The sequence below is a fragment of the Balearica regulorum genome, chromosome Z, assembly GCF_011004875.1.
Source record: "Balearica regulorum gibbericeps isolate bBalReg1 chromosome Z, bBalReg1.pri, whole genome shotgun sequence".
In the NCBI taxonomy this organism is placed as follows: Eukaryota; Metazoa; Chordata; class Aves; order Gruiformes; family Gruidae; genus Balearica; species Balearica regulorum.
Window position 1 is genome coordinate 77,096,417 of NC_046220.1, and position 27,526 is coordinate 77,123,942.

General features: G+C 41.7%; 1 protein-coding gene across 3 annotated transcripts in view; it reads right to left on the reverse strand.

Moving 5' to 3' along the window:
- The window catches only part of DNAI1 (dynein axonemal intermediate chain 1), a 161,753-nt gene that overhangs the window by 131,890 nt on the left and 2,337 nt on the right, over positions 1-27,526 (reverse strand). For 2 of the 3 annotated variants that reach the window (XM_075739582.1, XM_075739585.1), the window contains exons 2-9: positions 12,235-12,303; positions 10,298-10,396; positions 9,280-9,360; positions 7,594-7,720; positions 6,126-6,205; positions 5,104-5,262; positions 3,280-3,339; positions 482-622 (exon numbers count right to left, since the gene is read on the reverse strand). In XM_075739582.1, the coding sequence (XP_075595697.1) occupies positions 482-622; positions 3,280-3,339; positions 5,104-5,262; positions 6,126-6,205; positions 7,594-7,720; positions 9,280-9,360; positions 10,298-10,396; positions 12,235-12,303 (816 nt within the window). The remainder of the gene's footprint in view (positions 1-481; positions 623-3,279; positions 3,340-5,103; positions 5,263-6,125; positions 6,206-7,593; positions 7,721-9,279; positions 9,361-10,297; positions 10,397-12,234; positions 12,304-27,526) is intronic. The other variant, XM_075739584.1, reaches the window with a different exon arrangement.

Below are 27,526 nucleotides of genomic sequence, written 5' to 3' on the forward strand. Positions count from 1 at the left end.
TAAAAAATAATGAAATATATTTCTCTACAGTGCTTTTGTACCATTTTGAATGAACCCTAAATTTCTTTGCCATTCACATTGGAAGATTATACCTAAAACCTCTGCATCACTTAGAATTCTTTGAGAAGTCACACAGTGTTTCTCTACTTATTTCATTATTTCATCCCTCACATGCTAATCACAAATGAGACACAAATATGATAATGCACAAAAAAGAAAGCCATAAATCTCACTTGAAATCAGGTTTGAAGACACAATTACGGCTTTACACTGGTTTATATTCCCATAAAAAGTACAGCAAAATGGAAATCCTGTTTTGGAACTAGAGTTCCTAGCAAAAACTAATTTTTACATTTCTTAGGCTTGTTACTTTCCAATTGAGACAACTAGCAAGCATGAGTTGCTAAATTTCACCTAACTTGCATTATGGATGCATCCACCACCACTCTGAATAGGCTTCTTCCAGCATTATGAAACATACCTGTGACTCCAGAGAGGTTAACTTTCTTCCTTTCTTCTTCTCCTCCTCTTCTCTCTTTGCTATCTGAGCTTTTGGTTTTTCTTTCTCTTTTGACCTTTCCATTTTCTGAAGCTCCTCCACATAGGCATCATAGATCTTCCACTGAGAGACAGACAAGAGGCAGGATTTTACCAGTACCTGATTATACTCTAGAAAACAGCCATCTACACCATCACAAAACATTACAGCCCTCACAACAGTTACACTGCCACTGGAATCAGCTGAAGACAGCTGGGTTGCTGCACAAAAAGTGAAGGATTGAAACCCATGATTTTTAAAGCTTGATGGGGCATGTCTTACTTTTTAAGAACACATTATTGCATTCTTAACAATTTCCTTTCCCAACAATCTTCTTGATGCTTTGATTCCGTCTCATTTCTGTAGGACTTTCTGTTTGGCTAATTTAACAGTGTTTAATAGGAAACATGCATTACACATCTGCTTTATGACATTTCTCATGTGGTGTTGGAAAATTAAATTGTAGATGCTTAACACAATTTAAATGTTGGACTCCAACTCTGCAACATATGATGAAACGGAAACTGAGAGCAGTTTTACATCTTCTGCTATGCCACATGCCAGGAATGTCTACTATTGGGTAGAACCAAAAGTAATTTTCCTACTTAAGAACTATTCATTAGTATTGGAGTGCTAGTACTGTATCTGAAGCAGGTACACTACTTTCAGGACAAAACAAAAGGCAAAAAAAAAAAATCTAATTCTGACACATCAGCTTAAGAGAGGAAGTATGACTCAAACACAAAATATAGAGTAGATCACTGCAATAAAGAAAGGCAGTGTAAACCTTTAGCAAACAAACCTGCATTGTGTTGCAAATTTCAGGCAGAAATGAGGTGGAAAGATGTTCCAAACATCAGGGAAAGGACAAAGAAGATGTGATGAGAAGAGCAGGAGAAGGAGCAGAACAGAAAACATTGGAAGAGGAAATTATGAGCTTATGTTAACATATTATTTCATATCCACTCAAATTTTCAATAGAATAAAAAGAAAACAAGGGAAAACTTTTCCTCTTAGTTTTCAAAAATTTCATGTGAAATTTTAGAAACAGATTGATTATCTTAAATAGATCTATTCTCTCTAAATATCAGCTCATCTCATTGTCAGAAAAAAAGGAAAGTCCAGCTGGAGGGAGGAAAGATCTCAGGCCATTTACTCTATAACTTCAAGTTCAGGAATAAACTGGGTTACAGTTTTCAGCTTGACAGACACTCTTCTGCTCCCCTTACTACCACTTTCCTACAACAGCATTTTTCAAATTGCTGCCATTACCTTATACTTTCTTCTGGGTGTTTCTGTGGTACACTGGTAATGGAACAGTGTTTTCAATACCAGATTGGTACACTGGTTCAAAACAATATTTGCATCAATGACAAACACAAATATATGTTATAAATATCTCTGAGAATTAATCAGCAGAATTGGCTGGATTCCCTTTCCAATGAAAGCTATAGCATATTTCATGTATAAAATGTTATGCAAAATATTTTTTTAAAATATTTTTAAGAGATGGAGAAAATACCGTGTAACAATTGTGGAACAGTTTTTCATCATGAATAAGCAGGAACATTCCCACTATATAAACCAGAGCTAAGTCTACTGCAACAGGCTTAAAGTGGGCCTTCTACATTATGCTGTAGTTCTCATTGGGTTCAGCTTTAGAAACTGCTTTTGTATACAGCTAAACTTAGACAAAGTAAAACAAACAATGTTGCATATATCAAATTCTTAACAACACTCCCAAAAACTCCATGAACCCTTGTAAAGTCCCAGACCTTCAGAAATCTCCAGGCTCTAAAATCAGTGCTCAAAGTGGAACTAGCATACAGACATGTCCTAAGTGCTTTTGCATTATTTTGTTCCTGTATTTTAAGAGCCTGTTGAACCTGCCTCTAATGGCATCAGCTGATAGAGGTGTCCTGCAGCTGACCAGGTATTGAATGCTGGATCATAGCTCCTCCTAAATCACCAGCTCACCCACTACACAGTGATGGAAGACAGCCGGCTCCCTGGAGAAGTCAGTGCCTGCAAGAGGCAGTTGCAGTTGTGTCCCTGTTCCTGCAGAGCTCAGCTGCAGCGCACCTCTTGCTGAGTCCAGAACCACTCTCAGACTGTGGTTTCCCCATTTTCACTAGTTTAAGACTCTCTAAAGCAGACTGGCCGGGGTGGCTGGCAAGCAGTAGATCAATTCAAAGCAGCTAAACAGAGACACTTGACCTTAGAAATATAAACCATTAGCAGAAAAGAGGGCCACGCTAGTTTGCTCTCAGATTTAAACCAGATACACTTATCAATATCTAAAGGGCGGATGTCAAGAGGATGGAGCCAGACTCTTCTCAGTGGTGCCCAGTGACAGGACAAGGGGCAATGGGCACAAACTGGAACATGGGAAGTTCCATCTGAACATAAAGAAAAACTTCTTCACTCTGAGGGTGACAGAGCCCTGGGACAGGCTGCCCAGAGAGGTTGTGGAGTCTCCTTCTCTGGAGAGATTCAAAACCCACCTGGACGCCATCCTGTGCAACCTGCTCTAAGTTATCCTGCTCTAGGAGGGGGGTTAGACTAGATGATCTCCATAGGTCCCTTCCAGCCCCTACCATTCTGGGACTCTGGGACCAAAGCCACAGTGTGGGAGTTTATTTCACTGCAAGGAATGCAAACATAGCAACTTGGTTTTTCCTTTCTCATATCTCAGTTTCCTAAATATACTCTATAAAACTTTAAAAGTGAAAAGGAAATACCTGGTTAGCAGTGGCTGAGAAATTCTTACAAGGTGTAGGCTCCGACTGACATGCTCTTTCCTGAAAAAAGAAAAAGCATAACGAAATTTAATCTTTGCACTGAAACTCTTTGCAGTGACATAGTCCAGACTTCTCATAGCAAGTAGTTAGAATAATATTGACTTACGATTAATTCAACACTCAAATGACTCCCAGCGCACCGCACATACACTATTGGTGATCATGCAGCTACAAATAGATTTTCTTGTGGACCAAAAGAAGGTTCACAAGACCTAACTTTTTTCCAATACTTACAATATTTAATTTCAGTACTTGATTATGAAGGAGTTGAAATGGTTTGTTTCACCTCTACCATTTGAAACATTCTGCTACTGGTTACAGTATCAGTTATGATGTCCTACCAAATTTGAAATGTTTTGACCTGTATATTAAAAACCCACTCGGGTACAGCAGTCAAAACAAAAGAGTTGAACTGAATGATAACCTATAAACAATTCATTTGATGTTACTCAAATAATATTTTTAACACCCTTACATCAACTTTCTGAAATAAATGACTATATTTATGTGAAATTTCATTTCATGGAACAGCATTTTCTTTCAAAAAACTGTTGTGTCAGGACATTTTTAAGAAGCTGCCTGTAGCATTTCACTGACCTCCGAAATGAAGCAGTCTCAGAGGTGGAAACTGCACATCCTGTACAACACACAAGAGTACTTCACAGCTATTTAAGGTCTATATTCTGCTTTCAAAGGCAGAATCACACAGAGGCATACAAGCCTCTCCCAGTAAAATCAATGGGAAGAGAATATGCAAATCTAGGGACAGAGAAATAACAAACTTTGTGGCCTCCACAGGGATTTGTGAAAGTTGCAGAACCTTAGCTCAGACTTTGCAGTAAGCACTGTTGAACAAACTCTCCTGAGATCCTCCATCTCTTCTAGTGGGCAGAGAGAGATAGGAGATAGTAGCTCCAGCAACATGGTAACTCTTAGATCTCTCCAGGTCCATCAGATGTAAAGGGATCTCACTTTAGGTGTAATGGCTGCAAGAAGGCAGGCAGGCTTTCTGGGGAAGCCATATTCCAGGGCATCAAGGAAAACAAGACAATTTTCTTTCTGAAACTTGTGTCACTGATTCACAAAGCTCCTTTTTGAGCACTCAGCTGGAGGCCAACATCACTGGTACTGCTTGGTCAAGAGGCCCTGTGAAGACATACTCACTGGGAATGGCTGCAGGCTCAGCAAAAAGCTTAGGGAAGGAACATAAGGTCTTGGGTCTCTACTGATTGGAAGGTGCATGCACAGAGTGGGAGGGAGATGTATCATGTAGCAGCAGTAAAGATGTGTCATACTTACACAGGTCTGTTACTCTAGTACCTATGCTTAACATAAGCATTAGTACCTTTACCCTTTTAACATAGGGGCACTTATATCCCTGTTCCATGGGTAAGAATCGAAGTACAGGGCCATAAAGGGACTCTGTGGCAAAAGGAAATTCAATTAATGGATTCCAAGCCTTCAACTACTACCCTAACCATTGCTCTATGCTTTTTCAGATGAGAAAATAAACACGAAAAACGTTATATACAAGTAGAGGTTTAAGGATTTACAGTAGCACCAAAATTTCTTGTAGGCTGTCCAAGACTCCATGAGGCAAGAATTTTTCTGTCACCATTTTCATTACCCCAAATGTGTTACCATAGTAAAACACTGTTTTTATCTCCTAATATTATCTACAGAGATCATAGGATATGACATAAACACAGATGATCCATATGCCCTCCCAAAGGAAAGATCCTCCAAGTCACTGAAGCAGCATACCCGCATAGGGTTGTTGAGTGTCCTTGAAGCTCTCTCAATGAAGTTGAACTGGTTTGCAAGCTTCTGCTCCTTCACACTTGGAGGAGGAGGCTCTTCCGCCTCTGCTGCATCAGCTACTTCTGCTGTTCCTGACCGCTCTGCCTCTTCCTCTCCTGCAGGCTGCAATAAAACAGAGCAGTGAGTCCACCCTGAAAGAAACAGACATCTCTTTCCTTCTTCAGAAGCATTTCTTCTTAGACTGTTGGATTTCTGCTGTCTAGTGAAGCAGATTGTAATTGAAGATTCAATATTTAAGACAGAAATTAGGAGACTTCCAGCTATCAGAACAAGGGAAATCTGGAACAGTAACTAAACAGGAGTACGGAAAACCAGAAACAGAGCCTGACATGAGTGGGATAATATAGCATGTCTGCCTTTGATAAAATGGATGAGGGGATCATTTTATCAGAGAAGACTTTTAACAGAGAAGACTCTGTTAGAGTCCCACTACCCTGTGTTTTAATTTCCTTGCTAGACAGTCAGCTTTATCTGAAACTAGTCTGAATTTGATTCCAGGGCCTGACATTGTGTGGATAAGAACAAACTTCTCACGGGACACTCCCTCCCTGATCAGCCAACTGCCTTTAAATCAGGCCAGTGCTTATTTCAGGTAGTTATGCCTGCTGCTTTCACCTCTCCACAATTTGTTTTTCATCCATTTCCCTTTCAGGAATGGACATACTGTCCAGGAAGATTCCAGATCCCAGCAAATTACACTGTGTATTGATATAATATCTGGATAAAGACAGACCTGGTGTGTAGGGACCTGTCATCCCCCTGCATAGCTTCTCCAAACTAAAAACACAGCAGGAGGACCCCAACAGTTCAGTTTAATCTGCAGGATCTCACCTACAGCAGAGACTTCTCAGGCATAAAAGAATCAATCACAGAAGCTTCTCAGCAAACTCATTTTATAATAAAGGAATTTCAAATCTCATATTAAAAATAAAATGGATAGGTCTCAGCTGACTATGGAGAATTACCTGAGTATCTTCTGTGCTTTCTTCACCTTTAATCTCTGCCTCTTCAGATGTTATTGCAGATGTCTCAACAGGAGCCTTTTCTGATGATAGAAAGGATAAGTGAATAAGCCCAGGATAATAGGATGTATTATCCAATATTCTGCAGTCCTTCTATCTTCTGAAGCATTAATATACAGATGCATCCTTTTCTAATGCTCTCTCATTAGACAACATAGTAACCAATCCCCAGTTTGGACATTGATTGTTTATTCAAAGCCACAAAAGGAGACAAAGTTATTACTAGAATAAAACTGCAGTAATTCTGGCTGGACTGAAATAAAAACCCCCTGATTTCGACTGAAATCAAACTTCTGAAATCCACTTCTGATCTGACTAGCTTGTTTCTGAGTATCCCTTCAATTCTGAACCTTCTGCCCTCCAAAAGCAGCTGCAATTATGTACAGCCATGAGGAATGCTTTCAAGGCACATAGGAGTTATAACATCGTTTGGTTTTGTTTATATGGATATAAATGAATATACTAGTCTTGTTAGAGATTGAGGGATGTCTACATTCCAATCACAGCCCTGAGTGTGGGCTGTGCATCAAGCTTCTTGAAACTAGTTTGGAATCTACGAAAAGATTCCAACAACAACAATCCATGCTTTCATGGCATTGAAGACCCCATTCAGCACTTTGTTCTACTTCAAATCATCATGCACATTTTGTTAAGTCTAAAATAAAAGATGCACTGGCCCTCAGAAGCTGCAAGTAACAACTGTTCTCAGGAGATTATCCAGTGTTACCACCATGCCTGACAGTTACCACCTTGAAAGGACATTATTTGTGACACAACTTCTCCTTTCACAAACAGCAGAAATATGAGAAAAATCACTAAAAAAAAGGCACATCTTGTCCTGCTGAAAATTCAAACCTAGAACTGTTTACTAACAATAGAGCTTTTTGGCCTCTGATTAAGGTGTCTTTCTGACTGAAGACCTAAGAATGGCAATAGTAGCTCAGATCAAAGGTCCAGCTAGCTCAATATCTTGTATGTCACATTGTCCAGAAGTAGATGTCCTGGTAAGAGCGTAAGAATTGGTCAAGTATATGATATTTTCCTGAACAATCACCCAGCCCCCAAATGTTTCTGCTTTAACACTTTAAATCATGGCTGAAACTTTCAAAGCAGGCTAAGGAGTTTAGACATGTATGCCCCACTAATAGTAATGGAAGATGTTTAAAAGACACTAAATAGCTCTGAAATATTCAGTGTTAGTGTTCACATTGCTCGAAAACCATGCACCATTTTCTACACTGTAGCAAATATCTGGCTGGTTGTTTTTTCTGTTTTTGTTTCCTGAGTAGGATGCAAGCCAAAATAGGAGCTGTTCAATTCTATAGTGATGAAGCATGATCATTCCCTCATGTTGAATAAGTGGTACCAGTGCCTAGCTGAAAATGATTGTGGTTTCAGATAATAAACCTACTTGCTGCAGTGCTTAATTTGATACTCTGCCGTCTGCCTTCATCTGAATCTTTGAGTATCATGTTTCCATTCAAAGAGAAGTGAATGGCCATTTGATCCACATAGCTTATTGGCTTGTATGCTCGTTCCTACATAAGAGGAAAAAAACAACAAAATCAGCATGGAAAAAAATATTTTAAACCAGAAATACTGTGTAGCCTAAATTGTTAAAGCTAAGAGGATCCATACCAATAAATATATGTTTGTTATTGGCATATTTACTCTGAATTTCTTCCAGCAGGTATTCATATCTCAGGACACTGAGAGCCATAAATTAAAAATAGAACAAAAAGAAGCAAGAACATGAAACCTCTAGCTCTCCACCACTACCACAGCAACTGAGTCTAAACACAGTTCTAGGGACCTCTACTACACAGCACTCCCTAAGAGATTCTCATGTCCTGTTGTGCTGAGATCCCTGACTGAGTTTTTGTACCTACACAAGAGCAGCACCATACATAGAGAGCAGTTCTGATCTAGAGACAGTACAGGCTTGTAGCATCATGCCCAGGTTTTAAGCACTGTACTAGTTCAGCTATTTGATGGTAGCTTGACTGGCATTTGCGTGTGGACCACTGTATAGTTCAGGCACGCACCTAGGCTCAAACTGTGTATTAAGATTTTGAGCTGCACCTAAAAGCAATCAGAAGCCACTGTGAACCAGAAGCTTCAATAGTTTCTTCTTAAAAATATGACTGCTTTCTGTAGCAATCACAGCACAGCATTGAGGTCACTTCAGTCACTGTGGATGATTCGAAGATATGGATCATTCATCACCTGTTTCTATCCCATAAATATGGAAAACATCAAGTCCAAATAGAAAAGAAAGTGACCTTATTTGCTACACAAGACTGATTTCCTTTCTCTGGTGATCTCATGTAATGGTTGGTCAAACTAGTTACAGCAGCACAGAGATGAGTCATGCTCCGTAATATTTCACCTGGTTGGTTATTCCCTTCCTAAGGTTGGGGATAATCCAATGCCAGAGCTGGAGGAGCTGTCCCTGTGTCCTTTCTTTCAGGGGGCATCCAAGGGAGGAATGGGAGGCAAAGCCATCATTCCATGCTCCCTCTACAGCAGCCTGTGTTGCTAGCTGTACATGTTAGCAGGAGGAGGCTGCTCCAGGGTAATGCAGCATATGCTCTGCACACACAAATGTGAAGGTACGACTCTTGGGTGTTTCCTGGCAGTCTCTGATGCACCCTCCACTGCTCACTCCTACTCACTGGGAATAGAGCTCTTGTCAGTGATTTCACAAAGCACATTTCTGAGCTCTCCTATAATTCAAACAACTAAATCTTGATGTGAGGATATTGAGGCATAACTGTCTTACAGACTAAGTAAAGCATTGCCTTTTGTCCTCTAACCACCACAGAATAGAAAAAGTTCCCGCCTGAGATTAGCTGCACTAATTGTGCTTGGTGCCAGATCTTGCTGAGTAATTGTTATATCCTATTTCTGAATAAATACATCAATGCTTTTCGACTTTTACCCTCTGCAAAAACCCTTAGGAACCTTTGGCAGTAAATATGTAACAAGATGAAGCCACGTTAAAAGGAAATTTACCTGGTTAGAAATCAAAGGAAAACACAAAAACAGTTACTTGCAAGAAATCTCATCCCGGTTTTACAGGTCATGCCACACTTACTTTAAAGCTGTATCTGATAATATTCTGGGGAGCATGGGGATTATTAGCTGTCAGGATGCGTGTAAATTCCTCTTTTAATTCCTTTGGAATGGAAACAAAATAATATCATAAATAAAACTCCACTATTAATACAACACAGAGCATACAAAACCCACCAGGTTTACACTCAGTTCTATAATGTTCGGTTTACTGCAGATACCTCACGTGCAGCTAATGCCTCCACAAGAAAAATGCTTGGAGCCGAGATAGCTCAGAGTGGAATCCAGAGCAGTCATCCCGCTCCCTACCATAGTATTTCCATGGGCTTTCTGGAATTCTTTAGCTGTCATGTTAATTCTTATCTAAGCTATGGTAGCACTTGAAAAATGCTAGCTGCATTCTATAGGGCAAGAAAGACAACCTGTGTCTTGAAGCATACACTGTCCAAAAAGAGAGTAAACAACAAGCTCAGTAGCAGTGCTTGAGGTATCGACCACTGCAAACAAAAAGCAGTACTAGTGTTAACTGTTTTCACTACCCAAGTAGAGGGAAGTATGTATAGCTTCCCTCTGAAAGCTATCTGGAAGACAGGGAGCAATGCTAGAGTTTTACACAACAGTGAGAAGAGAGAGCACCTGCAGTTGGAAGGTGACAGACTGAAATCCTACTGAAGCAAGCTGAGAAGAAATGGTCATAAAACTGTAGGACACCTCCCTGTCCTGTGTACCACACACAGGCACCTGGGAAGCTCAGGGTTGGATCTGGGGTCCTCCTTATCTGAAGGAAGCCCCAGTCCCATTCCCCTCTTGGATCAACTCCAAGAAGTTACATTGTCTTAAACCCAGAACTGCATTTCAGAGCACATTCTCCCTGTTTTCCTGCTGAAAACCATTTAAGTTTATACTGCAGACACTATGCTTTCGCAAGTACTGGAGTTTTACTCCAGCAGAATTTCCTCTAAAACAAACATGTAAAAGATAGGCTTTGGCTTATGGAGTTTTGTACACGTCATGACAACTACAGGCACTGTTTTACTCACAGCTTCAGTCAGCTCCAGTTGATCTGGGGGTTTGACTAGAGTCTTTGCTGCCACCCATTCATCTACCCCCTCTCCTGCTTCAGTGGAGACATCTTCATCCTGCCACAGGAATGACAATACTATTACTGCACCAAGACTGTGATTGTTTTTCTCCCTCCCAAAGCAGCACCTCTCCAGGCATGAAACAAGAAGGACAAAACAACATTCCCTCATCCATCTGTGCTTTGAGCAGAGCAGATAACCCCAAATGGCAAGCCCAAATCTGAATATTGTTGAATGGCTACACCTGCCAACGAGAGTTCAGTGAGCTGCTGTCTGAAGATACTTCCTGGCCTACAACAAAACTGGAGTAACTCCAATAACAAAACTCAAGTAACTCCACTCAATTTCAGTTTAAAAGTTGGCAATCTTGTTTCTTTGGCCATATAATACCAAAATGAGCCATATTCTAGGCCTACTCAAGGGCACAAGTCAAGGAACTGCAACTACTTCTAATGTGCTGTTCTATAAACTACACTTAGAAATAAGTTCAAGACACAAAGCTGCAGGATGCAGCTCCTTGAGGAATGTTAACCATTTTCTTGCAAAGGCCAGGAGGTCTGCATTCTCCCAACACAGAGAGCTGCTCTCTTTGGGCTGGTCTTAGGATGATGTCAAGATACGATGTCATTAACAGGAAATTAATCACTGCAGGGATGAATTTCAGTTAATTGTCATTACAGATAAACTGCCTGAACACAAAGTTGCTGAATAAAGTGTTTAACTGCTCCAGGCAAAATTTCTCCCTCAGTTTGAAATGTGTAATGGTTGATTTAAAATAAGTCAATCATTCTTTAAAATACAGTTTTCTCAGGTCTGCTAAACTTTATAGCCATACGGAGATGCCCACGAGTCTAGGGCATAAGTGAAGGCTTTTGGCAGGTACAGAGACTGGCCCCAGCAAAGCTTTGCTAGCTGCAGAACTCCACAAAGGTAAAAAGCATAATGCTCTGTAAAAAACATGCAGTGGCTGAACGTAATAGAGAATTCTGCATATGCCAGGCACTTAGGGAAAGTCACAGGCTGCAGCCTTTTTTTTGCCCCCAAGGGAGCTGAAATAAGGCAAGCTGTAAGGAAGGTCAGGCACTCTGATACACGAGAGACTGTGATGGCAGAACAGTTGTTTATGATTTAACACTCCCCACATGAACACCTGCTTGTAGGACATTTATCATACAGAATTTGATGCACTTAGCTCAGTGGCTGTTTTCCCTAGTGAATCAGATAAAAAGTCTTGTGGGTTTAACATTTTTTATTTATGTTTTTCATTTAAAAGCAAATAACTTCTTATTTTCAAAGGGTCAAAAGAGGACATTTAACAAGACTGCTATTTGTCCTAAGAAAGTGAAAAGCTGTTTGTCCCCATGCCTGTTTAATGTACAACTGTCCTTCTTCCATCCGTGCCAATGGAGCTAAATAAGAGAAAGGTAGATTATAGAGGAATGACACTCTAAACATTTATGTGCCTGATAGTAAAAACATTATCATGAGGCCTACAGTCAAAAAGTTAACACTATTTTCTCTAATGTTTGTATTTCTATTTCTATGTTAATGAAGTGAATATGGGCTATGTTTTGAATTTTCTAAACCAAGCAGGCAGTTTCCTCACAGTCTATGTCAGCTTATATTTTGGAATTTACATCCCAAACATTTTATTTTAATCTTTTCATATTGCATTACACCTAAATTGTCTTTGTTTTAGCTGCCATTTTTATTCTAACTTGCTAGTGTAATTGCCTTCTCAGTGGAAATCTAGAGCAACTCCTTACTGCTTAATCAATTGGAATGTTACCAATTCCATAAAACAAGCCATTGTTCAAACTGAATCAAGTTTGCATCTCATAGATAGAGAAAAAAAAAACAACATTTTTTAAGACTTGTGGATTTGTGGATCTTACCCGTTTTTTAGATACAGCTTTAGCAGGCCTCGGTGGTACTGCCTTTCCTCCTGAAGGTCCACTTTGGCCCTGAAGTGAGAACATACCCCATGTAAACATTCAAAGCACTTTGTTTCCTAATTTAACCAAAGCAGAATAAAAGCTTAATGTGCTTATTAATGTTATTCCAATGGTATGTTTAAGAAGCTGAATGTACCAGTGTTTTGTCTATAAATGTCAAGGTTTTACACAGCTATTCACTAACTCCTCCCTGCCAGTGGGATGGGGGAGAAGAGAGGAGAAAGAAGAGAGGAGAAGGAGGAGAGGAGAAAGAAGAAAAAGGAAGAAGAAGAAAAAAATAATAACAATAATAATATACAAAACAAGTGATGCACAGCACAATTTCTGACTGACTGAAGCCGATGCTCAGCTAATTCCTGAGCTGCGATCCTGCCTCCTGGCTAGCTTCCCCAGTTATATTCAGAGTACAACGTCATATGGTATGGAATATCCCTTTGGTCAGTTGGGGTCAGCTGTCCCGGCTGTGTCCCCTCCCAACTCCTTGTGCACCCCCAGCCTCCTCGCTGGTAGGGTGGGGTGAGAAGCAGAAAAGGCCTTGGCTCTGTGTAAGCACTGCTCAGCAGTAATGAAAACGTCCCTGGGTTATCAACACTGTTTTCAGCACAAATCCAAAACACAGCTCTGTACCAGCTACTATGAAGAAAATTAGCTTTATCCCAGCCAAAACCAGCACATTCTCCACCCCTTATTCCATACCACTCATGTCATTCTCAGGTACCACACTATCCAATACAACATCATTAACAACCACCCCCCTTCCCATCCTTTGATATAATACACAGATATCATTCCCTTAGTCTATGGACCCAGTAAAATGTTTTTAAAATGTCTGCTGCATTCCTTTACTGTGTATATGACTTCAGGCTCCATCTGTCATAACAGTCTTTCAGGGCAGGAGAGATGGTGCATGGTGCTGGATTGTTGCATACTGCATCTGGAGCTCATGGCTGGTGTATCTGGCACAGCCCATGTCCATGGTCTGTGGGTTGAAGGTGTCGATTTTGAGGAAGTTGCTGGGTGCTGGTAGCTGGTCAGTTCTAGTTCCATCATTGCTGCACTTTGTTCGGTTTCATTAAAGTTCATCCTTCATTAACTTGGGTCACTGTTACTGTAATAGCACTGTTATGGCATATCACAATCATAGTAGTGATGACAAACAGTATTATGTAGCAATTAACACCATACAATTTAAACCACTGGCTATTCTCACCCAAAATCAAATCCCTTTGAGGTCCACATTGGAATTCCCCATCCTTCCACATCACTCACCACGTGCATCCAGGTCCTTGAGCAAAAGCAACCCCATGAATAGGTTTGCCTTTGCCTGAGACAGGAGCAACATAGACTGTCTTCCCTAATGTACACTTTATGTGCACTACGGGGACTTTATCCCCTTCTACAGTATGGAAAAGTTTTGACTGGGCAGGGCCAGCTTCATTGGCAGATCCCCCAGTGTTGACTAACTAGGTGGCCTTTGCCTTGGTGCATCCCAATGTTTGAATGTCCCACCACCCATTGCTCTCAGCATAGTCTTTAGCAGCCCATTGTATCATTCGATTTTCCCAGAGGCTGGTGCATGACAAAGGATGTGATACACCCTCTCAATGCCATGCTCTTTGACCCAGGTGTCTATGACATTGTTTTGGAAAGGAGTCCCATTGTCTGACTCAGTTCTTGCCGAGGTGCCATGTCACCACAGGACTTGTTTTTCAAGGTCTAAGATGGTGTTGTGGGTGATGACATGGGTCACAGGATATGTTTCCAGCCATCCAGTGATTGCTTCCACCATTGTAAGGACATAGCACTTGCCTTGGCAAGTTTGTGAGAGAGTGACACAATCAATCTGCCAGGCCTCCCTGTATTTATATTTCAGCCATTGTCCTCCATGCCACAGAGGCTTTAGCCACTTGGCTTGTTTGATCGCAGTGCGTGTTTCACATTGATGGATGACCTGTGCAATAGTATCCATGGTCAAGTCCACTCTTCAATGACAAGTGTTCTCAGTTCTCTTGGGTATATGGGCACCTACATGACATACTTTTACAACCAGCTTCTCTAGCCAGGCAGCAATATCTTGCCACAATGGAGCAGCCCAGATGGGTTTGCCTCTGCACTGCCAGTTGCTCTGCTGCCATTGCTGTGACCACCCCTACAGGGCATTGGCCACCATCCATGAGTCAGTACAGAGGTAGAGCATCGGCCACTTTTCTCATTCAGCAATATCTGAAGCCACCTGGATGGCTTTCACCTCTGCAAACTGGCTCGATTTGCCACCTTCTTCAGCAGCATCTGTGACTTGTCATGTAGGACTACACACAGCGGCCTTCCACCTCAGATGCTTTCTCACAATGCAGCAGGACCCATCAGTGAACAGGGCATATGGTTTCTCATCTTCTGGAAGTTTATTATACAGCGGGACCTCTTCAGCACATGTCACCTCCTCCTCTGGCGATACTCCGAAATCTTTGCCTTCTGGCCAGTTCATGGTCACTTCCAGAATTTCTGGGCAACTGGGGTTTCCTATTCAAGCCTGTTATGTGATCAGTGCAACCCACTTATTCACATAACATCAGTAACATCATGATGTATAGAGGGGACCCTCCCTTTGAACATCCAGCCCAGAACTGGCAGTTGGGGTGCCAGGAGGTGCTCTGCTTCAATACCAATTGCTTTCAAAGCAGCTCAAACCCCTTCCTATGCTGCCAAAATCTCTTTTTCAACCGGAATGTAGCAGGCCTCGGATCCTCTGTATCCCCGACTCCAAAAACCCAGGGGTCGACCCCAAGTCTCCCCTGGTGCTTTCTGCCAGAGACTCCAGGTAGGGCCATTCCCCCCAGCTGCGGCGTAGAGCACATCTGTTACATCTGGTTCTGCCCGGACTGGCCCAAGAGCTACGGCATGAACTATTTCCTGTTTAATTTGTTCAAAAGCTTGTCATTGCTCAAGGCCCCATTTGAAATAATTCTTCTTCTGGGTCACCTGACAGAAACCGCATACAATCAGACTGTAATTTGGAATACGCATCCTCCAAAACCCCACAATGCCTAGGAAAGCTTCTGGTTCCTTTTTGCTAGTTGGTGGAGACATAGTTGCTGTTTTGTTGCTCACATCTATCGGGAGCTGGCAACATCCACCTTGCCATTTTATTCCTAAAAACTGGATCTCCTGTGCAGGTCCCTTGCCCTTACTTTGTTTCATGGCAAAAACGGCTTTCAGAAGGAATTGGACTGTTTTCTTCCCTTTCTCAGAAACAACATCTGCTGTGTTGCCCCATACAATGATATCGTCAATGTTCTGCAGGTGCTCTGGAGCTTCACCCTGTTCCAGTGCACTCTGGATCAGCCCATGGCAAATGGTGGGGCTGTGTTTCCACCCCTGGGGCAGTCAGTTCCAGGTGTACTGGACGACCCTCCAAGTGAAAACAAACTGTGGCCTGCGCTCTGCCACCAAAGGGATTGAGAAAAACACATTAGCAATACCAATTGTGGTGTACCACTTGGCTGCCTTTGACTCCAGTTCTAGCACATCTGGCACGGCAGCACTCATGGGCGGCGTGACTGGACACCATAGTCTGCTGTCAGTCTCCACTCTCCATTAGATTTTTGCACTGGCCATATGGGACTGTTATAGGGTGAGTGAGTTCTGCTGATCGCCCCTTGGCTATTCAGTTAACAAATTGGCTTATGGATGGCAATCGGGGAGTCTGGGTTGGTGACACTGGTCATGAGCATTGGACTTCATCTGAATTTGTGGGTAACTGTATGTCTTTCAGGTCATAATAAACCATGGATAATTCCTTCAGCTACTGGATACACTCTCCATGGTGGTCCACTTGCCTGGGTGACATCTTCCTTGAAAGGATGCCTTTCCTTCATGCCTGACAAGTCGTCACCAGAGGCTGAGGGTTTGGGTTTTTTTCCCAATTGCCTTGTTGATGCCCCCTTCCCTAGACAGGGATCCCAGCTGTTTGGCCTCCCTACCCTCTAATTCCAGGCTACTGGCCTTGTTAGCCCAGCATCGGAGCAGCCAGGTGACAATGTGCTCACCTGCATGGCGGGTGAAATCCTTTTGCATATCTCGCAGCTCACTCAGGGACAGGGATCTTCGGGTGATTACCTCTGGTTCTGCCTTTTCCTCCTGTTCTCATGATGGTCCTGGTTCATCACCATTCTTTACTAAGTGAGCTGACTTGTTTATTTCTTCTTCTGTATAGGAGTGACTGATACTGGCATGGGTTGGTTCTCTGGTTCAGCCACAGTGCCTGTTGCTGAGGTTGGAGCCCTCGCCTGTTGTGGGGCTGGAGTGGCTGCGGTGCCTGTCGCGGGGGTTGGAATAGTTGCAGTGCCTGTCATAGGGGTTGGAGTAACAGCAATGCCTGGCACACGAGTGGCCGCAGTGCCTGTCAGATCAGAGACCCTCTCTTCCCCTCAAGGCTACTGAATAGTGTTGAACAGGGCCAGGCCCCAGCACGTAGCAGTAAATTGTGTCTCTGTGGAATTGACAGGGTGACAGCACACTTTTTCCAAATATTTTATTAGTTTTTCAGGATTCTGCACTTGTTCAGGGGTGAAGTTCCAGAACATTGGAGGTGCCCCCTGGTTTAGGTACTTGCTCATACTATCCCCCACACCTTGCCACTCACAACTATTCAGCCTTGGGGCAGATCTCTGGGCGGTATTCTTAAATAGTTCTTTAACCCTAAACAAGAACCACATTCAGGAGACCTAGTAATAGAAGCATGCTGGTCTGTACATCCCAAGGGTATTTGAAATTCTCAAGAGCTGTAGTAACTAGCCTGAAGGAGAAAGGGAAGGTGGAGGTGAAAGTATACCCCCCCATCTCCCCCATAGATTTGTTCTCTGGGTAAAAAAGGTAGAGAATGTGATTATTAATAATTCCTGGGAAATAGCACCTGAGGTATGGAAATGACAGCAATGCTGAAGACACAGACCAAATCATTCTCATGGCCAATAATGTTATCTTATCATAAATGAGTAGTGGACTGTGCGGCAAAAGGAAAAACCTCATCCAGCTCACAGAGAAGATAAACAGCACTATAGGGAATACATAATGCAAGTAAGGAATTACTTTACACATCCATGCAAAAAAATAATACAACATTGTGAGCAGTGACTATTAAACTAATTTAATAAATCCTTACAACACATTTGTTTTAACACATTCTAGTTAGACTCAGCCCTTTGTGTCTCATGTTGGGTGCCAAAAAGGACTGGTTTAACCCAGCTGGCAGCTAAAACAACCACAGAACCATTCGCTTGTTCCCCCACCCCGTCCACAGTGGGATGGGGGACAGATTTGAAAAGGAAAAAAAAAAAACTCGTGGGTTGAGATAAAGACAGTTTAATAGGACAAAAAAGGAAGATAATAATAATAATAGTAGTAGTAATATTAATTAATAGTAATAATTAATAACAATTATTTATTATTGTTGTTATTATTATTACAAAAGAATATACAAAACAAGTGATGCATGGCATAATTTCTCACCGATTGAAGTCAATACTCAGCTAATTCCTGAGCTGCGATCCTGCCTCCTGGCTAGCTTCCCCAGTTATATTCAGAGTACAACGTCATATGGTATGGAATATCCCTTTGGTCAGTTGGGGTCAGCTGTCCCGGCTGTGTCCCCTCCCAACTCCTTGTGCACCCCCAGCCTCCTCGCTGGTGGGGTGGGGTGAGGAGCAGAAAAGGCCTTGGCTCTGTGTGAGCACTGCTCAGCAGTAATGAGAACATCCCTGGGTTATCAACGCTGTTCTCAGCACAAATCCAAAACACAGCTCTGTACCAGCTACTATGAAGAAAATTAGCTTTATCCCAGCCAAAACCAGCAAAATAAATCATTTGAATGAAAGGCAGTCACTTTCAAAATACAATAGTTTATCAGCATGAAGAAACACTAGGCTCTATCCTTGTTACTACCTATCTGTGATACACCAAAATGTCACGCACATGGGGTTCTAGTGCCTTACTCAAACACACAGAAAAGCTGCTCTTGCTGAAGACGACAGATCCACACCTACAAAGCCATGAGTGCTGAAAAGCCATGAAAAACACTGATGAGCAGCTGGGAAGTTAACCACTGCCAACTTCCCCGAGCACATCACAGCACAGCAAAAATTTTATGACAGGCTTTAAGGAAAACAGTGAAATTGTAGTTTACAGGGAGCCTGATAGAGTATTTCTAAGGGACATTATCCAGAGGTTAAATAACAGAAGGGTACCAGTGACAAAGGTTTGTGAAAACTTTACAGAAAGCGGTGGAGGAAATGAAAAGGATTCTTTCGAGAAGATGCTGAGGGACAGACAGGACCAAGAACTCAGAAGGCAGAGCGAAAGAGAGCTGATAAATAAAACATAGGAGACAACATTGGAAAGATTGGCAAGAACAGTTTTAGGATGGATCCCAGATAACATTCGATGGGATGGATGGGAAAAGCAGAGGAGTTACTTGAAAAAAGTGTTTGACTTTGTGACAGGAAAGAAGGGGATACTAGAGAAGAGGGAAAGAAAACGAAGGGGTGCAGAAGCAAGTTCCCTAGGTTTATTGATTTTCTTTAGCAGAACATTAGTATGCCCTTCAGCTCAGATCAAAGGTCCACCTAGCCAAGTATCTCTCTCCAGCAGTGTTCAAAAGCAGGTATCTATGGAGCTTTCTTGAGGACACCCTCTCAGCTTGCCACAGGGACTTAAAACAGAAATGCTATGCTTTTTATTTCATATCAGTGACCCTTTTTCTCCACATATTTATTCAGACATTTTGGAATTCATGTGTATTTTTAGCATGTGCAACTTCCACAGCAAGGACTCCCATGGTACAACTACATGCAAATATAAAGAACCGCTGCTTGCTTTTCAGGTCTGCCACTTGCTGCTTTTGTCTGGTTTTTCTAGCTTTATCACATTATCTGCTGTTCATCCCCTTTTTCATACCTCTATGAACACCTTAAGGAGCACAAGTGTCTACAGAGATTCCTAGACTCCTCTCACAATTCCCCTTCTTTATGAAAATCAAAGCCTATTCACCATTACCCTTTGTAAATGAGTCTATAAAATCATTTATCCAGCAGCAAAGGCATTGACAAGGCAATCTGAGGGTAATTGATTTTGGCAGTTGCATAGATTTCAATTAACATAATCCAAAGAGCTACCTCTGAATAAGTATCTGCAACTGTATTAAAATCCAAAAGTGACACTGAAGAAAAGCTAGAGCTAGAGTGCCCTGGAAGGAAGGAGCACAAACCCTGCCCTGCTCCCCACACCATAAGAGGTTTGTAGGGTAGAGCATGAACAACTTTTCAAATTAACCAGGGACCTATGGATAATTTACTTTATTTCTTTTGTCTTTGTACAGTACCATCATGGTTGTATGACTGTAACAATAACATAGTACAGCCTGGTATGATAGAGAGATCCTGAGGAGAACCAGGATGTGGCAGAGGAGTACAGGCAGGGGATCATGAGAGATGGGGCACAGGCTTGACAACAGAGACCCCACAGCTGTACGAATCTCACCACTGGCCAGTTAGAGAAATGCAGATCTGCAGACAAGGGAACTGGACAAAGCTGGGTTTAGGGGTAACAAAGAAAACAAAATAATAGTATCCAGCACAGTTAAAAAGCATCACACAGCTAAAAAGCATCATATATAGCACCATCAGGTGTAATGCGGAACACCAGACCAATGAATAAAGAGAAAGGTGTGAAAGCGTGTTAGCTAACATATAAAAGAAACTCCAAGTGGGTCCTAGAGAAGAAGAAACCATCAACATGCACATCTTATCCTTCGCAGTGAAGGACCCCAGATGCTGACAGCTTGCCATAACATCCCCACCAACACCACCACCAACAGCAAAATGAAACAATCAACCTTGGGAACCAGAAGACCAGAAGAAGGGAGAGCACAATACCAAAAAAGGGGTCAAAACTGGGAAGCTTGCATGCAATGATTTTAACTGCATTATTATTATTAATAATATCCTAGTATTTTGGCAATATTAGCACAAGGCAACACTCATCAAAACTAGTAGATCTGTTTAAAACTATCAGAAGCAGCAATGTGGGGAGCAAACATGGATCAGTCAAGAATACAAAGAATAATAATAATTTTTTTCACAGAAGTACTTCTTATTTTCTGTAATAATTTCATCTGGCTGATGATAATGTTTAGACGAAGACTTCAGTCACACTAACATTAAATTCTTATTTTGAGAGATATAAGGTGTGTCTCCTCTTTGCCTATAAATAAGATTTTGAGTGTAACAAAGTTTACAGATTATTTTTAAAAAAGAACTAGGCTCTGAAAGTCTGAGCTTTGATCCCATACATGTTTTTACCCTTTATCAAAGGGTAGCTGAGAGTACCACATCCAACTGTGTACAACTGGCAAAGGGTGTTCAAGGGAGGGGTCTCATTGCATTAGTTGGTGGGTTTTACAGCCCTTCTCCATTTGTTTCACTCATACTTTACTGCCAGACCCCACTCCCTGACTGTGGCAGCTTGCTTCAGGGCTCCCTGGGAACTAAGTGAAGTAGTTCCCCACATCAGGGAGCAAGAACAAGACTGGCAGGACTGTTATAAAATTGCAGTTATTATCTCTAGTATTTTGAACTAAAAAAACTCCAACCACCCCCTCCAACCTGGATAGTTATGCCTTAGGGCTACTTGGCTGTCACACAGATCCTTGGCCAAAGGCTGCATAGTACAGACACAGTTAGCCCACTCGAAAAGTGCGCTAAACCTGAAAAGGAAACATGGGAGCCAGTGACCGGTGTAGGCCCTGGGCTTTCTTCCATGTGTGCTCCATGAAGACAGGACAGCCATACCTGGAGCAGGTGAGCACAGATTTGTCTGGCAGATGGCAATAGGGACTAGGAATGTGTTGGTCCTTTGCTCATTCCAAGGTCCTTCAGCAAAACTCGCCTCTCCTGCCTAGACAAACCATCCTTCACAACACAGAGACCTACTTCAAAAAAATTTGAATATCTTATTTGTTGGATATCCTGGACTCTGGCTAGCAAAGGTAAAGGCTGCAACTCTACTTGACTTAATATTCTACAGAAGTCAGTACAAAAAGCAGAAGGCAACTTTCAGCATGCAAGCATCATTCCTGCAGGGATGAGCTGGTTCATCCTGTGCTGTGGAAGGTTCATCCCAAAGTACCTAAAACTGTTAGAATCCACTTAAAAGGTGACACAAAAATGAAGAGATGAAATGAGATCCTAGTATTTTGGCAATATTAGCACAAGGCAACACTCATCAAAACTAGTAGATCTGTTTAAAACTATCAGAAGCAGCAATGTGGGGAGCAAACATGGATCAGTCAAGAATACAAAATCTTTTACATTGCCTCCTAGTTCAGATAATAGCACAGTCTACTGCTGCAACACTTGCTAGAAAAGGCAGTCCTGACATTCCTTTTAATTGGTGTATCTGTGCTTTGTCCTTTTGCTCTTTCTTTTGCAAGCTTCTGCTCCTTGTAAATCTTTCCAAAATAGCACACTGTCCTTCCTCGTGCCTTTCCTTAAGACTCCTCTCTGCCACTATCTTAACCCCTGCTGGCAATGAAGCACCACGCAACCGCTTGCTCACTACCCTCCCCACGCAGGATGGTTGGAAGAGAATTGGAAGGGTAAAAGTGAGAAAATTCATAGGTTGAGATAAAGACAGTTTAACAGGTAAAGCAAAAGCCGCACAGGCAAGCAAAACAAGATAAGGAATTCATTCACCACTTCCCATTGGCAGGCAGGTGTTAAGCCATCTCCAGGAAAGCAGGGCTCCATCTTGTGCAATGGTTACTTGGGAAGACAAATGTCACCACTCCGATATAGCACCCAGGTAGTTGGTGTCCTGCTACCATGGCTTAGAATGATGGCCACCGCTTCCTCATTCTTCTTTCTACTGCATCAATGTGTGATCCATAAACTATTATTTAAGATGTAATTCTTTTGCTCTGACAGCTATTTCTTTGTTCCACATCACACAGTGTTGTACAACAGCAAAGAGGTCACAAACGCATCCACACTACAAATAAAAAATAAACTATAACTGTGAATCAACATAATGATTGTATATTCACAGGTTCACAGATTGGTAGGAGTTGGAAGGGATGTCTGGAGATCATCTAGTCCAACTCCATGCTAAAGTAGGATCACCTAGAGCAGGTTGCACAGGATCATGTCCGGGCGGGTTTTGAATCTCTCCAGAGAAGGAGACTCCACAACCTCTCTGGGCAGCCTGTCCCAGTGCTCTGTCACCCTCAGAGTGAAGAAGTTTTTCCTCATGTTCCGATGGAACTTCCTGTGTTCCAGTTTGTGCCCATTGCCCCTTGTCCTGTCACTGGGCACCACTGAGAAGGGTCTGGCCCCATCCTCTTGACATCTGCCCTTTAGATATTGGTAAGTGTTGATATTCACTAGCAAGATGCTCACAACAACTGTCCTTCATACACGTCTCTCAAATTAAAGCACATTTTCACTATTACATAATTAGTTACAGGAAAAAAAAAAAAGTTAACAGACTGTTAGTAGCATCTGAAAGAGAAGTATTCAGAAGTTAGAAAATGCGAGAATTAAGGTTGCGGGAGCAACCTTGAATTCATCCCATTGAGCACAGGCATTATGATACACAGCTTAATTCCATAATGATACAGTTTGTTTTTCATAGGTTCTGTGCTTCACTTAAGCTCTCCCAGGCTTACAAGCATGGACAGAGTTCAGACAGTAACTTGCTAGTAGTATTTTGGTTTATGTTGTTCAGCATCCAGAGTTTTTTTTTTTTTTTAAGTCAGACATCCAGTAAAGAACATTTCAATCCAAATAGTTACATTTTAGCAAATTATATATAAACTGAAGATGGTCTTGCTACAGAAAGAATCAGCAGTCTTCCTAAATCTTCCTGATAAATGGTGCTACCATCCCTGCCTTTAATAATAATAATAATAATTAACAAGGAGTGTGAATAATTATGAGGAATTTATATTAGGAAAAAAGAGACATTGTTGCTAGGGAACTAAGGAACAGGTAGGAGGCATTAAAGAGTTACAAGGAGTTTCTCACCTCCAGGTCACTGTCACAACTCTGACTACTCTGGGAGGTGCTGCACTGCTACAGCCAAAAATGCCAGAGTGAGAATCTATGCTAAACATGTTTTACTCTGATGACCATCTTACATTAAACAAATGATCAGATCATTGTAGTTCCCACAGTAAAAAGACATTAGAAGCCCATAACAGTCATTATACTTAAATAGGATATAGAAAACGCAAGTGACTGTTCTTTTCTGGACCTTTATTCCAGGATGTGTTTATGATACCAACACTTAGAAATTCCTCCATGGGCCAGACATTGACTGTGCTACGAGACAAATTGACTATTGACTACAGCCAAGATACAGTGATCCAACAGGATGATACATAAGAGAGGAAACAGCTGAAAAGTGATGCTTTAAATGCCATTTAATTTTCCTTTCCCTTGCCACAGCTCCCTCTAATACAGAGAAACCATCAGGAGATGTAAATAGCTGCAAAAATAAGTCCTTCAGCAGGAAGTTTTCATGTTGCTGACCTATCCAACAAGCATTTCTAATTCTATTTTTAGGTAGGATGTTTGGGTTGTGTCCAAATGAAATTCCTCTTTTTTCTTTTCTTTTTTTTTTTTTTTTTGAGTTATAAAACAGAAAAAATAGAATAAGGAGAAACTATGCTTCTTTCCAAAGGACATTGCTGTAAATAAAACAAGGCACAACCTGGCTGGCATTTAGAAAGAGCTATCTTATTTCTGCATCCCAGAAACATGTAATGGGAGGGCAAGCATTGAAGAGATGTGATGTCTAGTGGAAGTTTTTCCCTCAACACCCTAGTAACATGTTTCCAGCTTGGCCTGAAATGAGGAAAATAAAGAATCATACTCAACCATCCATACTCAATCATCCATTCAAGTCTTGTCCTTCTTGCTTACTCTATCCACAGTGATTATTACTCTCTCTTTTTGTTGGCCATGTGACAGACATTAATTGCTGATCTGAGACTCATTAACTGAATTTATACAAAATAGAGAGGACTATCAGTACCTGCCTTCTTGACTGAATAGCAAAAGCTTTAAAGCTTTTTCCAAGTCCTGGAATAATCATGCCTGTTCTTTTTTTACAGCTATTTTCTATGGCTCTATTTTTCAACTATTTCAGCATCTGCTGCAGAAAACCTCTGACTTGTCAGTGGCAGTGCTGATGGCAAATAAATCATCTTGGTGTCCCAGGAAGCAGAGATTTACTCTGAAGAGCAAGTGTTCCTTTAAGAACCTTGTTAAATCCTGAATTTGTGACTGCAGAAATCCCTCAGGAAAAAATATGTCCATCCCTCACATTCAGATCCAAGGCCAGCCCTGACTAATCAAGTAGGAGATGCAACGATGCTATCGCGTGTGCTGTCCTGCCATCCAGGGTGAGGTTCCTCACTATGGCCTTTGCTGGGTGGTACAATCTTCTCCTATACTATCAGGTCAAACTACCTCCTGCAACTGGTCACTGGAAGGTGAGGAGCCAAACACACCACTATACAATAACTCCTTGAGTAATGTGAAATTTCTCCCTATGCTTAAAACACAAGGTGGGCTGAGCAGATCTGGATTTGCAGATCCAGCCTAAAATACCAGAAAACTCAGAGGCAGGGATGATGCAGGTTGATTACTCTGCAAAGATGAACTGTCAGTTCATATTAAGCAATTTTCCAAGGGCTGAAAATCAATTACATATTAATGAAACACTCATCAGGGCAATGACAAACCTAGACTATATTTTTTAAGATCATTAAAGAGACATTCCTGCATCCTTTCCGCTCTCCATGCTAGCTGTCACTGTAAGACAATCAGACTACAAGGCTCAGCAACCACAGAACACTCCAGCTAAGTTTACTTCACCTTCCTGAGCAGAGACATTATCATTTCTGCTTCCTCTGGAGCACAGCACAGAGGTTAACACATAATCTGAAAAAAAGAGAACACAGCTGCCCATAGGATTCTAAGGAGAAGGGGAAGAGTCATTACAAGAGCTAAGCTTGACATTTCTGTAAAACCATTTAATAATTTCCTGCTAGCTTTCTATTCTTGTTTTGAATATTAGTAATCTCCATAATAGATCACCACTCAGCACAAGGAGCAAAGAAGCATGTCATGGAAACAAAACCAAAGGAAGCAAAGTGACTTTTAGTCTGACCTGCAGCAGACATACATTTACACACAGTAGGGAGGCCAATTTAAGAGCTACTTGCCAACACATTTTATAATCTGTTTTCTGAGAGACACTAAACTGAGCATTTATTTTATATTCTATGGATGGTTTAATGCATGTTTAAGAGCCAGTAAGCATCTTAAAAGCCTTTGCTTGCAAAAATGTAAAATGTGTCTCATTAGTGACTGTGTTTGAGGAGTGGGTCTCTTTGTTTCTCTTTGACAACTGGCTAAACAGCAAAGCAGCTGCTTGCATGTCAGCGGGTGCAAGACCACAAGTCAAGTGTGGTGAGAAATGCCTCGCTGCCCAAATTCAGATGCTTTCTTAACACTGCATAAGTGACCTGTTACTGACAGTGGGTTGACCCTAAATGATAAGCCCAGCCAGTTTGGTTTTGCACACCATAAATGCAAAGAACTGTATGGCATGTCAGTTAAGAAACCATAGCCAAATTTTGTTTCTCCTTGAGGTGGGTTCAGCTACAGAGGCACACCGCAGCCCAGGGTGCTCTCCACTGCTCACACAAGGCTTCTCCTTGAGTCACAAAGCGAAAACATGGACATCTGAAACCAACACCTCCAACAGCATACCTGATAACCATGTTTAAAATTACAATCTCAAAAGTGTTGGCAACTTTCTCTCACCACCCAGGACTAGGACTGACACCAGGCTAATGGGGTGCTGATCCCTGCCCTGCCAACATCCTGCATGTCCGTGCATCTGCCACGCAAGGTCAGCATGTATAGAACACTACACGTCTGAGTGTCCTGCTTGTCATATTCAAGACCTCATTTTCAGGGGAGCTAAGAATCTAATTCTTCATTCCCTTCATTCTGAGGTAGGGATGTTGGCTCATGACTTTCCATAAATCTACATCATCCCTAAATGCTGAGGAGCTCAATTTCAGTTTCACAACACGTTTCAGACCTGAAATGAAGTATGTTATTGAAGTAGAGAGCATACACAAGTATTATTATTTACAAAGCTGCATTGGGAACACAAAGATCCAAGCACACCCAATTGTTTTAACAGACTTCGAATGCTGAAACATTTCTTATTAATGTACACAAACATACAAGAATATAAAAATGCTTCTAATTAAGGCTCAGATCAAGTCAAATGATTCATCTGGAAGGACGCAGACTTCATCTCTGATGGCCAACTGGTTTTGGACATTTTTTCACCCAGGAATATAGGAGATTTCTTTCAAAGAAGACGAAAAAGACATCAGATAGCTGGAGATTAAAGTGGAGGCTGAAGTCACTCAGATAAAGAAAAAAAGAGTGAAACAAAGCAAGAAGTTTATGTCAGAGGAGAATGTGGATACAAGACAGGCACAGCAGAAGGGCAGGCAACCACCACCTGTAAGGGAAAATAAGAAGAAAAAAGAAGAATTGATCACAAGGCACTTTAAGATCAGACAGCCATGAAAGCAGAGGAGGGGCTGGAAGTGACACACGGTAAAAGGGAAGGACCTGATAGTGTTCAGGTAACTATCTCAGCTTTGAGAACAATCCTAGGAATAAAATTTTCAAAGGGAAATCAGTCAGCAATAGAAAACCTAGGAGGCAGAGCAGAATAAAGCAATATATAGGAAACAGAGGAATGAAAACCAGGTGAAAAGAGCATAGTGCTAGAGGAGAATTTGCGATGAAAGGGACAAGGATGGAAAGTCTACGGAAATGATGCTCAGCAGAAAAACCAGCTTCACCGGCAAGTAGCAGGCTTGTTTCCTGTGTCACTACAAACACTGGCAGAGAGGAGGAATGTGTATGAGGGAGAAGTGCAGGAGCTTACTCATTTTCAAAGGAGATTTTCTTGTCAAGAACTAGGATCTAGACCTTGACTCACCAATAATTTTATAGTGGCTATCATGGCTCAGTAAATACCAATCATCAGGTCCTGATCGGATGGTGAATAGTGCAAAGGCACAGTCATTCACTCCGTGTACTCCCAAAGCCACTGAGATACCATTAATATTTTGAGTCAG